At 36.1% G+C, this 15,802-nt stretch overlaps 1 protein-coding gene and 2 long non-coding RNA genes across 5 annotated transcripts; all 3 read right to left on the bottom strand.

Moving 5' to 3' along the window:
* Positions 1 to 2,896: 2,896 nt before the first annotated feature.
* On the bottom strand, positions 2,897 to 5,816 carry LOC130419830 (uncharacterized). The gene is made up of 4 exons (XR_008906546.1): positions 5,683 to 5,816; positions 4,964 to 5,132; positions 4,668 to 4,732; positions 2,897 to 4,442 (listed from the first exon to the last, which is right to left on the bottom strand). It is a non-coding gene; the product is annotated as an uncharacterized LOC130419830 (long non-coding RNA).
* A 3,670-nt stretch (positions 5,817 to 9,486) lies between these two features.
* Positions 9,487 to 11,365, bottom strand: LOC130419932 (uncharacterized). The gene is made up of 3 exons (XR_008906561.1): positions 11,280 to 11,365; positions 10,968 to 11,090; positions 9,487 to 10,738 (listed from the first exon to the last, which is right to left on the bottom strand). It is a non-coding gene; the product is annotated as an uncharacterized LOC130419932 (long non-coding RNA).
* Positions 11,366 to 11,485: 120 nt separating this feature from the next.
* LOC130419888 (uncharacterized) lies at positions 11,486 to 15,069 on the bottom strand. 3 transcript variants are annotated; one of them, XM_056746893.1, is made up of 7 exons: positions 14,440 to 15,069; positions 13,276 to 14,285; positions 12,952 to 13,174; positions 12,812 to 12,853; positions 12,201 to 12,283; positions 11,917 to 12,096; positions 11,486 to 11,580 (listed from the first exon to the last, which is right to left on the bottom strand). In XM_056746893.1, exons 1-2 carry the CDS (start codon positions 14,884 to 14,886, stop codon positions 13,743 to 13,745), a joined length of 990 nt encoding a protein of 329 aa, XP_056602871.1. In that variant the 5' UTR covers positions 14,887 to 15,069; the 3' UTR covers positions 11,486 to 11,580; positions 11,917 to 12,096; positions 12,201 to 12,283; positions 12,812 to 12,853; positions 12,952 to 13,174; positions 13,276 to 13,742. The 3 variants fall into 2 exon arrangements, with proteins under 3 accessions (XP_056602870.1, XP_056602871.1, XP_056602872.1); XM_056746892.1 differs by having other exon boundaries at positions 12,687 to 12,853.
* Between the last annotated feature and the right edge of the window lie 733 nt (positions 15,070 to 15,802).

Below are 15,802 nucleotides of genomic sequence, written 5' to 3'. Positions count from 1 at the left end.
ACAGATAAATATGTCTGGTGAGTGCAGGATGGAGTCAGGCGACTTAAGGCGGAATGGCATTGTATTGTTTTGCGCAGAATTTGCTTGATACTCGTTGATTTCGGTGACGTGACGTCATGAATGCCTCTAGCAATCCAGGTTTTAATGCCTTCTTGGGTTGAGAACCTGTTTTTGTGGTGTACAATTTTTTCTTAAAAAATACAGTTACAGTTAAAAGCAATTAAAACCAGCATGCTTTAAAATAAAATTTAATAACTAACAGGAAAGTGATAGCCCAAGTAAATAAACATATTATAATAGAGATTTAATCACCTTGAGCCTACATATTTGATAGCTCAGGACATAACAGCAGAGGAAATTTATTTTGTGTGTATTGCTGGTAGGGAACAAAATAAGTGTCTTGGCTCCTTCTGGTGGTTATTTTGGTATTAACAGTGGGGGCCTCTCTTGACAACTTGTAGTAAAGAACATTTTTAATGTTTCTAACATTATAAAAAGCTTTGTAAAACAGAAGCTGAATTTTATTTCAAATATGCACTATTGTATTAATGTCAGTTGCAACGAGTAAGTTCTGTTAATAATGATTTGATTTTACTTCACACTTCAAAATAGCATTATGTGTATATATTTAGAGTAACCCACAAAAATGTCAGCTCTATTTCTTGAAATATTACCAGTATTATTTTACTGTGATGCTTCTAATAAATCTAATTTGTGGGTATAAGATTGGTCAGTGTTGTAACACCTGGTTTAACTGGTTTCATGGAAATAAGTAAACATTCCAAATCTATTGTAATATTATGATGTGTAATCTGATGTTTTTTTGTTTTACTTTAATTCGTTTCCAGAGGGACTCAAATTGTTCCCAATTTTGGCTGGAAAAACAAACAACTTACACAAGGAGTTTATTGACATTCTGATAAACCAAATTCAAGATCTGGAGAAAGGTCGTACAGTGGAAGAGAGTGAAATTGTTTTGGTTTTCTGTCCTATTGTTTCTGGAGCTCGAAATAATATTGAGGCAGCAGTGAAAAAAATCGATTACTCTACAGGTTGTCACAAATCACATTATTTCCAGAACTTAAAAAAATGAATACTCTTAAACAAGGTGACACATTTCTAAAGGATTTAAGATATAAGATCTTAATTTCTTTGAACAGCCTCTAAGATGGTGGTGCTAGTGGTGCTACATCACACATTTGACCCAGAGAAAACTGTACCAGACAGCAGCAGATGTGTCAACAGGACAGATATACTGACAGTGGACTGTCTGTTCTATGAAGACACAGGATTACTGAAGTGTCAGAAAAATGATGATGCAATCGACAAAGTTGTGAACTGGTTAATTCAGCAGGTATTTAACAAGCCGTATATCCTAAAACTGCATAAAATTTATAATTTTAAGAAAGTTACTGTATCCTAAGAGTGAACGTTGCCATTATTTTGCAAGGGGAGAAGAAAGGCGTCAAAGTATGTCGGCAATGTAGGTTAAAGTCACTTTTGTTGTAAATTACAACTTCTGTGAAAAATACATTTGTGTTCTTGTGATATTACATTTTGAGCAGTTACGCACTTAACTTTTAAACTTTCTTTATTTGCAACAGACCAATTATCATCATTTGGGTCAATTGTGTCTGGTCATTCTAAGGTGAGAAAAAACACTATTATGTGTCTGTACTACTCAACGTAAAGAGTAGATTTACTGCATCACTACGTCTAATGCAGACAAAAATCATCTAACAGTGCTTTTGAGTAAACCTGGGTATGCATGTGCGGTCATATAGCCTACTGTAGTGCTTCATTACAGAGTGACATCGCCAACTACTGGCCTGAATTCATAATACTTAGTTCTTAGATGTTTTTGTGAAGACGGATCATTTTGACAATGTTGTTGAATGTATGTGTAACGTTAAGTAAAACGTGTACATTTTTGCTATATGTGACCTAGGATGACAAACCAGTCTAAAGTGTACATTTTTCGAAATTGAGATTTTTACATCATCTCAAAGCTGAAGAAATAAGCTTTCTATTGATATATGGTTCATTAGGATAGGACACTATCGGAACAACAACTGTTTACAAAACTGGAATCTGAGGGTGCAAAAAACAAAATATTGAGAAAATCGCCTTTGAAGTCATTAATCAGGGGCACGGTATCAGCCCATCCACTCACAAAAAAAAGTTTTTATACATTAATGGTAGGAATTTATAAAATATCTTCATGAAACATGATCTTTACTTAATATCCTAATGATTTTTGGCATAAAAACATCTGTTATTTCAACCCATACACTGTATTTTTGGCGATTACTAAAAATGTTCCCGTATTACTTAAGACTGGTTTTGTTGTCCAGGGTCACATACACTGTAAAAAAAATCCTGAAAAATGTACTGTAAATTACTGGCAGCAAGGTTGCCAGCCAGTTACTGTAAATTTTACAGCCACAGACCTGTAGTTTAATTTACAGGCATTTTCTGTAATTGCATAATACAGGAAAAAAACTGTAATTTTGAATAGCAACAGTATAATGCTGTATTTTTTACAGCCAATTGCTTGATTTTAATTTACTGTATTTAGAAGAAATACATAATCACTGTATATGCAGTATGTTTTGCATACTCGATATACAGTGTTTATTTATTTTTTAATTGATACAAAAATACATTACAGACAAATTTTGTACCTTGTTGTACATGAAATATTTTTATTCAGTTACAACTTCATAGTAGCCAACATGGCTCTTTAAACATTCATGCTTAAACAACACGTTAACCAACATAACCATCATGTAACAACAGTGGTGTAGTCTACGTGATACGCAGGTATACGCCGTATACCCACTAGGAAAGTCAAAGGATTTCCGTATACCCACTTAAAAAACGTGAGGATACGTAATAACATCGTTTTGTGAAAGAACTTTCATTCATAAATTCACCCCGTCTGTGTTGCGATTGCGAATCACTAACGTTTTTGGACCATTGGGGCTTCCGTGGCCTGTAACCTGGATCTGACGTCACCTACCAAGGAAAAGCAGTTGCTTGGCGGTCTTTTTCGGCACAAGTTTTAAATTCATCTTGAGTGTCTTTACGTCGCAAGACTAACGTTATTCTGAATCTTAATTAGAAGATATGAAACGAAAGCAGACTCAAAGTACACTCTCTGAGTGTTTTTGGAAGCCTGCCCCTAAAGCTACAGCAGCTTCTGGTGACACTTCAGCTGCAGCAGATGACACGATCGTTACAGAAACTCCAGAAAATGAGGCTGATGCTATCGTAAAGTTACCTGTTAAGTAAAGCTAGCATACAGTACATGTTATCATTAAACGTAACTGTAATAGCAGGGGATTGTTGGTATATTGAATTTTATCCAGAACTTGCTAACTTCACTACCGTTAGTGTGGTGGATCAATTAATACGGCAGAAGAGGGGAGATTGTGTGTGTGTGTGTGGTAAACAGAATATAAATTGTATATCTCCTTATTTCAGATGATGAGAGAAATGAGAACCCCTGGCCAGCCTTGTGGACTGAAAGTCAGGCTAGGGAATTTAAAAACAGGCATCATTGGTTAGAGTGGAGGGACAGTAAGTTAGGTAGATATCAGCTGCTCAGCACACACGAAAATGTTCGGCCGAAAATGGCATTATTGGTTTCGGGCCGAAATAAAAAACAGCAGAAATGTAAACCGAAAATTAATGTCACCCGCCACTCCCAACCATGCGCAAGCGCTTAGGTTTCACTCACGGTCGAGCTGTTATCACGCGTCTGCCTATCAAAGATTGTCATGTCAGCGCAGGACCGGCGATCTCCTGCCCCCCTTGCAGTGATCTGAATGATGATGTGACTGAGTGTTCGTGCTGTGTTATCAACATTCCAATTTATTATCAACAACAAAAGACAGTCAGCTGATAAAACCTGTGCTCCAGGTACCATATTCATATAGTATCATCATTCTAAAAGGTATAGTTCACTCAAAAATTAAAATTGTTATAATTTCCTCACCCTCAAGTTGTCCCAAAACTGTATGAGTTTCTTTTTCTGTTTAACACAAAAGAAGATATTTTGAAAAATGTTGGTAATCAGACAGTTCGCAGCACCCATTGACTTCCACAGTAGGAAAAAAATATAGACTATGAAAGTCAATGGGTGCTGCCAACTTTTTTGTTGTTTATAATAAATTGGAATGTTGATAACACAGAAGCAGTCTTTAATAATGCTCTCAATTACATGTAGATGCATACTTTAGGCATTAGTGAGTGTGGTGGTTCCATGGGGTGTCGCTCTGGGATGGGTGCGTATGAGGCTGGGAGGGGAGAAAAGCACAGTATACTCACTACAAAAAGCTTGACTACACCACTGTGTAACAACATCGCAAAACAAGGCCCAAGTGAGTCTGTAAAACGGTCCACATCTTGATCCATCAGAGCACATCAAGTAGCATGAACTATGGAAAAGAAAAAAGAGAATAAGAATAAGATATTTATAGTCAGAGGAAAAACAGAGGACAACATATACAGTCAGAGACAGTGAATATTAAAATGATGTAATTCAATGATGAGATCTGTGTGTGTGTGTGTGTGTGTGTGTGTGTGCTTCTTAGTTTTCTTCGATTTCACTAAAAATTCATCATTGTGTTTAGAAGAGCAGCAACATGTGGGTTCATTGCAACCTGTTTCTTCTTTATCCTGGCATTTTAGATGACGCTTCTTCTTGTTCCACTCTCTGGATTAATATCTACAAAGAGACAGGAAAAACAAAATTTTATATATTAAATATACAAAATATATTATATTAAAACACATGAATTAAATGATCAGCTTGCTAGTGTTAAATAGGGGTGACTTCTGAATAATTTGCACTAAAAAAATCCATCTCTCGTTGAGAAATATTGTTTTAAAGGTCTTAACAGGTATACAACATTAACATATCTATAAAATGCAGGTAAGGAAGTTGTTCAACTAATACCTTTCATTGGACTCCAAGATACACGCTGCCCCATCCTGGTACTCAAGATTGAATATGTAACGTGCTATGAACAGAGTGGCAAGGCCAGACATGAAGCTGTGCTGAGCACGTCACCCACAACCTAACCTTCAGTAGTCAGCATTCAGTGGCCTGCATGGCAAAGTGTATCCTAAAACAACCAATACCACATGTGACAATAGTGAATATAAAATTTTATCTTTGAGCTTTTTACATTTAAACTACATCTAAGTATAAGTGACTCTACAAACAAACTCTAAGCAAATTACAAAGAGTAACTTACACTTAAAGCCGTACTTATACAGAAATGTAAGCCATTAACGCGGATGTCACGGTCAAGAAATTGTCACACTGGTATTTATAACGGGCCGTCTCACTCCCACCCTCCAACGGTCCTATTTGGGAGACAGTCCTGCTCTAACGATGAGGGTGTCGGTAACGTCTTTTGCTCAAGCTCTCATCTGGCCCCCGTGAACATCGACTTACCTCAAGCTTTGGTTACTCGTTTTAATTTGAGCTCTCGATTTAACGGATAACTGCATTTGCACATTTGCACATTTGAATTACACCACAAAATAATCACTACCGAGTGTGGTATTCAACACTAAGTTCCCGTGAATCCCAACAGTCGTAGCATGTAACTTTTACAGTGTCTACGGCCGTTGCGATGTTCAATATTAAAAAAAAAACCGTCAACTTACTATTACAATGAACTGTAGCTCGTCACATACCGGCTTCGCTACTGGTGTGTACAAAAACTCTAAATAACATGAACAACTTCTGTCCTCAGGTGCTATAGCGACGGAGAATGTTTGAAATCTTACCGCGACGGCGCTGCTAAAACCCCGCGCAAGACTCCTTCGGTCCAGTGGCGGAGCTAGAGTTTTTCACATTGGGTGTCCTGGGGGTGGCCAAAGCAAATTCAGGGGGTCCATAGACCATGATAGAAAGTCAGTGTGTAATAGTGATGCGCGGATGGCGGTTAAATCCGCGGGCGCTGCGGATGATCCGCGGGACGGGTGTGTCGGGTAAAAAATAAAAAAAATCTGATTAATTGCGGGTGGAAGATATCATAAAACGTTGAAACAAAATTTCTCAAAAAATACGATTTTGTTTTAAATGCATTTTAAAGCAGGCGTTAATTTGCAGTAATTTAAAAGAAGTGCGAGCGTGGTGGCGGTAAAGGACGGTCTATTTCTTAAAGCAGATATGGGGGCAAAACAGATCCGAGAGAAATTTAAAAAGGGAGAAATGAAAACAAAACAAAAGGAAGAGAACAGGCACCGTGTGGGAGCGTTTTAGCGAAGTGGTTAACAGGATGAATCAATTGCTGGGTATCTAATATGCAACGGCTGTGAGGCACTGTATGTATATGAAAGCCATAAGACTGGTACCTATATGGTACATCATGCATGTGCTAAATGGAAAGATTAGATTTAAGCTCTTACAGACAAAGACAGTGCTAGAAAATTTACTGAGTAATTAAACTGACGATCGGATTCGGGTCGGGTGCGGATTTCTATATCAGAGAAAATTATACGTGCGGGCGGATGGCGGGTGGATAGTTTATTTGAAGCAGCAGATGCGCATCTCTGTAACCCTAACCTGGCATCAGAAGAGAAATAATAATTTACTTAAACTGGTGTTCATAACGTGATTTGGCTTAAAAAAAATATTCACATACTATGAATTGTCAGAGTCTCTATCTCGTAACACACAACCAAATTCGTTACATGGCTGGCCGTACTGTGGAGTACCTTAGCTGTATTTTCTTAGCCCTTTATGATATGTAAACAGGCTATTTGCAATTGAGGTAATCTTTTGAGTATCACGACCAGATAAATAGCTTAAGAATTTCAAAGTAAGCTTAACATTTCAACACTGGTGGTGGCTGTAGCTGACGTTAGTCTACATTAAGTAAACAGGCAAATAGTGTAATGTATTGGCACTGAACTGTTTATGTGTATATAACTATTACAAATGTAACGTTAAACACAATGTTTAGGCTAAATCGGGAACCGATCTCTCACTGGAGTCACGCCATCTGCGGTTCGGATAAGTGCGGTCACGCTATCTACGCTTTAAAATAAAATGCGCGTCTACATGGGGTTTAACGGTAACGATCGGTTAGGATCCTGGTTTTACAGTCAAGATTATGTGAATTAATATGAAGTTTTCAGGCTGTTAACCTGTTTCATTGTGTAATAATTGCACCCCAAAGTCACGACTTATACTAACAAACATATTAAAAAATCATAAAAATATTAAATCAAATTGTTTTCTACAAACTCCACCAGATTCTTATTCTACATCTCCCTTAGTAAACTGTGTCGATTTTTGTGTTATTTTACTGTTTCATTGTGTAATAATTGCACATCAAAGTCACACCAAATACTAACTTAAAACTATATTTTAAAAATATTAAATCAAATTGTTTTCTGCAAACTCCACCAGATTATTCTTCTACATCTCCCATACCACTGTGTCGATTTTTGTGTTATTTTACTGTTTCATTGTGTAATAATTGTACACCAAAGTCAAAACCAATACTAACCTACAGAATTATTTAAAAAATCATAATAATATTAAATCAAATTGTTTTCTGCAAACTCCACCAGATTATTCTTCTACATCTACCCACGTACCACTGTGTCGATTTTTGTGTTATTTTACTGTTTCATTGTGTAATAATTGCACACCAAAGTCAAAACCAATACTAACTTACAGACATATTTTAAAACTTCATAAAAATATTAAATCAAATTGTTTTCTACAAACTCCATCAGATTATTCTTCTACATCTCCCATAGTACCACTGTGGTGATTTTTGTGTTTTTTTACTGTTTCATTGTGTAATAATTGCACACCAAAGTCACAACAAATACTATCGTACGGCATATTTAAAAAAATCAAAATTGCTTTCTACAAACTCCACCAGATTCTTGTTCTACATCTCCCATAGTACCACTGTGGTGATTTTTGTGTTATTTTACTGTTTCATTGTGTAATAATTGCACACCAAAGTCAAAACCAATACTAACTTACAGACATATTTTAAAACTTCATAAAAATATTAAATCAAATTGTTTTCTACAAACTCAATCAGATTCTTGTTCTAAATCTCCCATAGTACCACTGTGGTGATGTTTGTGTTATTTTACTGTTTCATTGTGTAATAATTGTACACCAAAGTCACAACCAATACTAACCTACAGAATTATTAAAAAATTCATATAAATATTAAATCAAATTGTTTTCTACAAACTCCACCACATTCTTGTTCTACATCTCCCATCGTACCACTGTGGTGATTTTTGTGTTATTTTACTGTTTCATTTTGTAATAATTGCACACCAAAGTCAAAACCAATACTAACTTACAGACATATTTAAAAAATTCATAAAAATATTAAATCAAATTGTTTTCTACAAACTCCACCAGATTATTCTTCTACATATCCCATAGTACCACTGTGTTGATTTTTGTGTTCTTTTACTGTGTCATTGTGTAATAATTGCACACCAAAATCACAACAAATACTATCGTACGGCATATTTTAAAAAATCATAAAAATATTAAATCAAATTGTTTTCTACAAACTCCACCACATTCTTGTTCTACATCTCCCATAGTACCACTGTGGTGATTTTTGTGTTATTTTGCTGTGTCATTGTGTAATAATTGTACACCAAAGTCACAACCAATACTAACCTACAGAATTAATAAAAAAATCATAATAATATGAAATCAAATTGTTTTCTACAAACTCCACCACATTCTTGTTCTACATCTCCCATAGTACCACTGTGGTGATTTTTGTGTTCTTTTACTGTTTCATTGTGTAATAATTGTACACCAAAGTCACAACCAATACTAACCTACAGACATATTTAAAAAATTCATAAAAATATCAAATCAAATTGTTTTCCACAAACTCCACCAGATTCTTTTTCTACATCTCCCATAGTACCACTGTGTCGATTTTGTGTTATTTTACTGTGTCATTGTGTAATAATTGCACACCAAAGTCAAAACCAATACTAACCTACAGAATTATTAAAAAAATCATAAAAATATAAAATCAAATTGTTTTCTACAAACTCCACCAGATTCTTGTTCTACATCTCCCATAGTACCACTGTGGTTATGTTTGTGTTATTTTACTGTGTCATTGTGTAATAATTGCACACCAAAGTCAAAACCAATACTAACCTACAGACATATTTTAAAAATTCATAAAAATATAAAATCAAATTGATTTCAACAAACTCCATCAGATTCTTGTTCTACGTCTCCCATAGTACCACTGTGGTGATGTTTGTGTTATTTTACTGTTTCATTGTGTAATAATTGCACATCAAAGTCTCAACCAATACTATTAATTATTAGCAGTCGTTGTTGTATTAATTTGTTCATTGTAGAACATATCTTTATTATGATAACCAGATTAATTTTTTCAAACAATCAATCGAATATTCCTTAAACAAAAAATATATTGCACCAGATATAAGGAAATGAGTGCGCATGCATACGCACACACACACACACGCACGCGCACGCACACACGCACGCACGCACGCACGCACACACACACACACACAGTCTGTTCTGATCTCGCCACATGGAATAACTTAGTCAGTTATAGTTGGATTCTTGCCAGTCTTTAGTTAAAGTCCTCTCCAAGAGTCCACTACACGCCCATAAGCACCTGCAACAAACCAAGAACTGTTTATGCTCATGCTTTGTGCTTTCAATGTACACTGATTTCAACACTAACCTGTTTCCAATGCTCTCCAATCTCTGGACTACATTTGAAGAAAAACATTGTTTGTGATGTTACATTTACTCATTCTATATTAAGCAACATCATCCCAAGTACCTGAACATTTCAATGTCAGCACAAACATTTAGTATAGTATAAGATTAACTCCAAACCTCTATACCGTACATTTTAATTAGTGCAGACTTCACAATTCCACTCTTCTGCTGTGGTGTCCAAAGCTGTGTGTGGGCACACAGTTGGGGTGGTACCAGTTATTGCAGTTGCTGCACTGCACCATCACCTCTTGGTTGTGTGAGGTCCTGCAGATACAGTGAACGTCCACCTGGAATGTGGCCCTTTCAGGTTTTGCTTGTATTGTCTGATATGTAAATCAAAGCTCTGTACAGTGTTCGTCTCATGTTTCTTTCTTGAAACTGGCACTCTTCTGGTTTGACTCCATCACATAAGACAGTTGCAAAGGCTAATGCAAAAACTCCGCAACTGCTAGATGACTGCTGCATTTGTACGGCAGGTTTTTTTATCTTAAACTGGGGGGCTTGTGGACGAATCAACCAGGACAACTTTTGATTTGTCTGCTTGGTGATGTTTGTGTTTAGGCTGTCATATAGGCACACCTCGTTTGGTCCACAGAAAAGGTTGCTTGCTGTGATCCAGTGGTTGTCATTTATGTTCAATATTTGAACAAATGGTTTCTGTGGTGTCCCAACCACACCCCCTTGGTGAAGACACTGATGGAGAAGGTTGGACTGAAACCCATCTATATGAGGGAACTGTTGAGAAATGTAAAAACAAGCTGCATCCATTTCATCACTGCTGAGCCAAGTTTGTGGGTGCAGGATGCTTAACATTTGTCCTTCTTTGATCACTACTTCTTTCACCAATTTTCTGGCTTGGATTACTTTCTCCGGTGAGTGATCTCTCCAAAGTGGTCCATAGGACTTTTGTCTTTTTGCTTTTAGCGGTTTCCTCCCTTTCTGTGGGATAAACACCATAAAAAACATTTATCTTAATGTGATACTTGAATAGGCATTTCCAACTCCCCTTCCTCTATATAGAAACAGTACTCCCTTACAACACTGCGTTACCAGTATGAACAGTTAAATTATCTTTGCATAAATCTATACATTTATTATGTGTATTGTTGTGGTGAATTTTAATTGTCAAACTTTTGAGAATGCAAGTGCACACTACAAAAGACAGTACCTTTAAGTTTAATTTCAAAGTATCTTTCTCTTGGCTCTCTGTCTTTGCTTCTTGTCCTAAGACTGATGGTGTTTGTCTGTCAGGAGGAGAAGGTGTGCCGGTTGTCCCCTGAGCTGTAGACACCTGGTTTATTTTTGGGAAAGACATTAGAAACTGGAAATTTCATTGAAGAATGTGGTATCACTTAAGTAGCGTATCCTAAAGGCTGGTACAATCAAATTTTTTCAATATGTCCCAGACCAAAATGTACAGTTTTAACTTTAAGGTGTAAGTGTAAACCTAAAAAAAAAAAGACAATACAGCCAAGTTCACCTCCAAAGCATCTTTGTCTTGGCTCTCTGTCTCTGGTTCCTGTGCTGACACTGATGGTGTTTGTCTGTCAGGAGATAGTCTGCCGGTTGTCCTCTGAGCTGTAGACACCTGGTTTATTTCGGGAAAGACATAACTAGTAAACTAGAAATATCTTTGAAGAAATTGGTTTTACTAAAGTATCCAAATGTGGTTCATGTTACCACTGCTTTTTAAAATGGAATGGCTTGTTGATGGCGGTAACATAGACTCCCCTCCTTCTTTGCTTTCGCTGCCTCCACTTCTCCTTTAAAATACGGTGCTCCTACAAAATGAAATGTATAGGAGTTCTTATATATTTAAACGTTTATTTGTATGGTAGTGACATTCTTCAACATTTGTACATATTATTTGTACATATATTTGTACAACTTGATATATACTGTACGTTAGAAATATATACTTTTTATTTAAGCTAAAATACCAAAATTTGTTTGTTTAGAGTGTGTTTAGTTTGCTAATGTATATCTTTCTCTGGGGCGATGCATCTTAGACTTCTCATACCAAAGGAGCAATTTCTCATGTGTCTGCGATATGTAAAATATTAACATTTTTCGACACATAACACTTACATATATTTAAGTACAATAGACTGTTATACCTTTCGTTTAGTGATACGTTCCGCATCATTAAATTCTCTCAGAAGTGCAGTGTGGGTGTCTTTATAGGTCATTATGAAGTCATCAAGTCTGTTCAGTCTTCTGCCTCTAAAGCGAATTTTCTTCAAGTCCCACTGACTTTTTTCCATAATTCCTTGAGTCTTGTTGTCTTGTGTGAAATTCTGATAAGAAATATAAAAAGGGTTTACAGTACAGTACAGATTGAAGTTATAGGTATAAACATTTAAACACTAGATTGCATATACTTATCCAAATTATATCACACCTGGAATTTTTTCTTAGAAATTTTGGAAAATTTCTTTGAGAAAAGCTGGTATGGGGGTCCTTCACCATGCCTGCCCAGGTCCCCTGAAGAGACATTTAAACACATTAGGTTTACAACTTATTTGGTTTAATAATCTGCATCCATCATGTGCTACACCATATCTGTGTAGAATTTAGAATAACACTACATCTGTAAAGCTAAAGTTAAAAACTTGCTTGATGTGAAAGCAGAGAAAAGGGTAGGACTCGTAGGAGACCTTAACCTTAAAAAATTACTTTGCATAATAAAACAAATAAATATATTATTAAATAATATATTTAGTATTTGCCTTGAAGCAAGCATTTTAATAACTGACTCAAGCTCCTAGTATTTGTCCATACATGGCAATGGGCAAGTAATACTTTACCCTAAATTATTGTGAATAAGTAAATATATGTTTAAGTCTTTCCCTGAGTGACTCATTTAATCACAAAAAGTGTAACTGACCCAGCATCATGCTTGTCCATAGAGCTGCATGACTCAAGAAGTGTGCAGCCAATAAGGAGATGAATGTCTCAGTATAGTACACATTAGGATCCCCTTGCTTGTTGAGGGGTGCAGTCAGTGCCTACCTCCATGAAATGCTTGTGAAAAGGGGTTTGACTGAAGGTGTCCTAAAATATGACATTTACATGATGTTTACATTAGTGGTTCTAACCAGGTTAGCAGAAAACATTATTTCAAGACATGTTTTAATGTGTTTACAGTGTACCTCAAGGTCCACAGAAACTATGCTGTTGTCATCAACCACTGACTCTCCAACAGTGGTCAACAAAGCCTGAATGTTGTTGAAGTGTTTTTCAACATTTTCTGAGCTGCATGAGCTTGAGAAGATGACAGTGCAGCTCAGGAGCATATCATCAAACTCAGCAATGGACCTTGCTGTGGTCAGAAGTCCAAAAATATGCATGGCCAGCTTGTAGTTCTTTGGTGCACTGAAAGAGAAAAAAATTAAAACATTCATCATAAGTCATCATAAATTATGTATTGTCCTTAATATGGTGATGTACTTAAAAAAAAGTGAGATTTTACTTACTGCTTTTTGCACAGGGATTTAGCATTTTTCATGATATGACTAAGACAGCGGTGGAGTATAGGCAGATCAAAGTCTTCAGCAGTGCCTTTCCCTGTCAGAATTCTAAAATAACTTTGGACCAAGGCATTGAGGTTGGTTTGGCAGAAGACGAGTGAAATGGCATGCATGAGCACCAAGGATCCATCACATATGATCATAAGTGGACGGATGTTTTTGTGACCATATTGCTTGGCATGATCTGTTTGGAAAGCACTCAGAAAATACACAATTAATGATTGTGTATTTCGGATACACAATCGGATGAAGGATGACTTTCTGGATTACCTCATCCGGTTCTTCTCTTTTTTCATTTACCATCATCTGGAGACTGACAGTTTCATTTCTATGTTTCCTGTCCTTCATTCTTTGTCTCCAGGAAATGGATTTCAAAACACCTGGCGAAGGTGCCTCATCTCGACAGCCAGATTCTACCACAGATTCCCTAAGGTTTCCTTTTTTTGAAGGTAGAGTGCCCTTGGTAGTGTTGTTTGCAATTGCTGACTTATTTCCTTTTGGGCATCAGCTCTTACAGGTCGCCTTTGGAGCTCTCTTTTATTGTGCACTGACATGTCAACTCTGAAGGACACATGTGCTTTAAGTGTTTTCTCACTGTGAACAAGAACTTCAACTTCTACTGGGCAGTCAGTAAACATACAATAGCCAGAGCATTTAAAAACAGGTGCGTGCCCTGGTTGATCCTTGTATTTTAACCCTGTGGCCTGTAAAGGCAAAACTGCAATATGGATGGACTGTGCGAATGCCTGCAGAGATAATGTTGGTCCACTGCAATCCCTTAAAGTGATCTTTTTTTTTGTTCTTAGTGTTTTCCAGGCAGTTTTAGGAATAAAAAAAAAAGAATGTGGTGCAGGAACACTCTCTGTAAAGAATTCATTTTCTTTGTCAAGACTGACATCATCAACGCTGTCACTCCAACTGTCACTGTCTTCCATCCTGGAATCTCTGTTGTGAGCCTACAAATGAATAATTCATTGATTCATTCATTCAAGACAATTCCATATAATTTCTCAATATAAATCATTTAGTTTGTTGTCTAAAACAGCTTACTGGTTGTATACAGTAAATGTGTATACGTTTAAAAGTAAATACTATCATCTTATCACTTACATCTTCCTCCTGCTGGACCTTTTTCATTTCATTTGCAGTGTCTACTGTTAAATCTTCATCCTCCTGTATGAAGTCCTTCTCGCTCATGTTTTCTTTATCATCATCCTTTTTTAATGTTTTCATCTTCTGTTTAACTTCTTCCTCATTTGCGCATTCAACCTCTAGTACATCTTTCTCTCCATCTTTCTCCTTTAGCACTGTCTTCACCTCCATTAAGTCCAAGTTCTTTACTTTTTCCTGCCCAAACTCTTTAGGTTTTTCTAAATCTTTATTTCCCTCTTCTGCTTTCAAACATTCCTCATCTTTTACGATGTCCTTCTTCTTAGTATGTTCTTTTCCATCTTCCTTTTGAAAATCACTCAGGTCTTGAGTAAATTCTTCAGCTTGTGCACCTTCAGCCTCTGGAGCATCTTCCTTTTTATCTTCCTCCGTTTGGACATTTGTCATTTTTTCATCTTTGTATGTCCTTTTTAGTTTATATCTATTTGGGGATGTATTTGGTACACCCAAAACTATGCAGAGTTCTGCCCAGAACTTGTTGTCTTGCAGCAGACATGTTTTCTGATCAGACAATGACTTCGTAAGCTCTTGGATGTTCTTGAAAATATCCTCAAAAGATACGTATATTTTTCTGGACTGCAAAATGTATTTTGGTAGACATACATAAGTGTGTTTTACATGTCCATTACAAAGCAGAAATTACATTTAACTCAAACTTAATAGAATGTTAAAAATGCTAAAGTACATTCATTAAATAAAACATTGAAGTATTGTTCTTACCTTTCCAAATGTTTTGAAGACAATTCTATATGTAAATGTATATTAAAACTCACAATTACTGTTTTTCTTCCCTTGAAGAAAATTCAGTTCCATATTATAATCATCCTACACTGCTTCAATCAATACTTCACTGGACCTGTTATTTGCACTATTTGTATGTTGGACAGACTGAACACCTGTTTAATTACTCTGTACATAATTACAAAATGTACATAACCAACTGTACATCGAGTGCAAACTAGATGTATACTACTTTGCATAATGACATCAAAGTTGAATCTAATTCTATATAATCTGTTGTCATATTCTAATGGACGAAATATTAAGAATCACATTAACTAGCAAAGAGGCACATATTAGCAAGCACATCAGAGTCACATGTATTGGAAATAGGCAATAATTTGTATAATAAATAAACAAGAACTCACCCATTTTGTCGTCTTTTCGGCATTTCTAACTTCCGATTCAGTCGATTTCGCTCATTAATTTATAGTAGGTCGAGCATGGATTTTAACACTAATAGTTTTAACAAATTTGTAATGAACGGTTTTCAAAAGCGCCTCTGCTGGTTGTATACGATAAT

Source organism: Triplophysa dalaica, chromosome 4 (assembly GCF_015846415.1).
Source record: "Triplophysa dalaica isolate WHDGS20190420 chromosome 4, ASM1584641v1, whole genome shotgun sequence".
In the NCBI taxonomy this organism is placed as follows: domain Eukaryota; kingdom Metazoa; phylum Chordata; class Actinopteri; order Cypriniformes; family Nemacheilidae; genus Triplophysa; species Triplophysa dalaica.
This window is presented reverse-complemented; position numbering and strand designations above follow the sequence as displayed.

What these genes read in the sequence shown, in the direction of transcription:
- LOC130419888 (XM_056746892.1), bottom strand. Translation starts at nt 14,886, where the DNA reads ATGACAAATGTCCAAACGGAGGAAGATAAAAAGGAAGATGCTCCAGAG. An exon ending in AGGTCCAGCAGGAGGAAGAT is followed by an intron (nt 14,286 to 14,439) that starts GTAAGTGATAAG and finishes ATTCATTTGTAG; the next exon opens with GCTCACAACAGAGATTCCAG.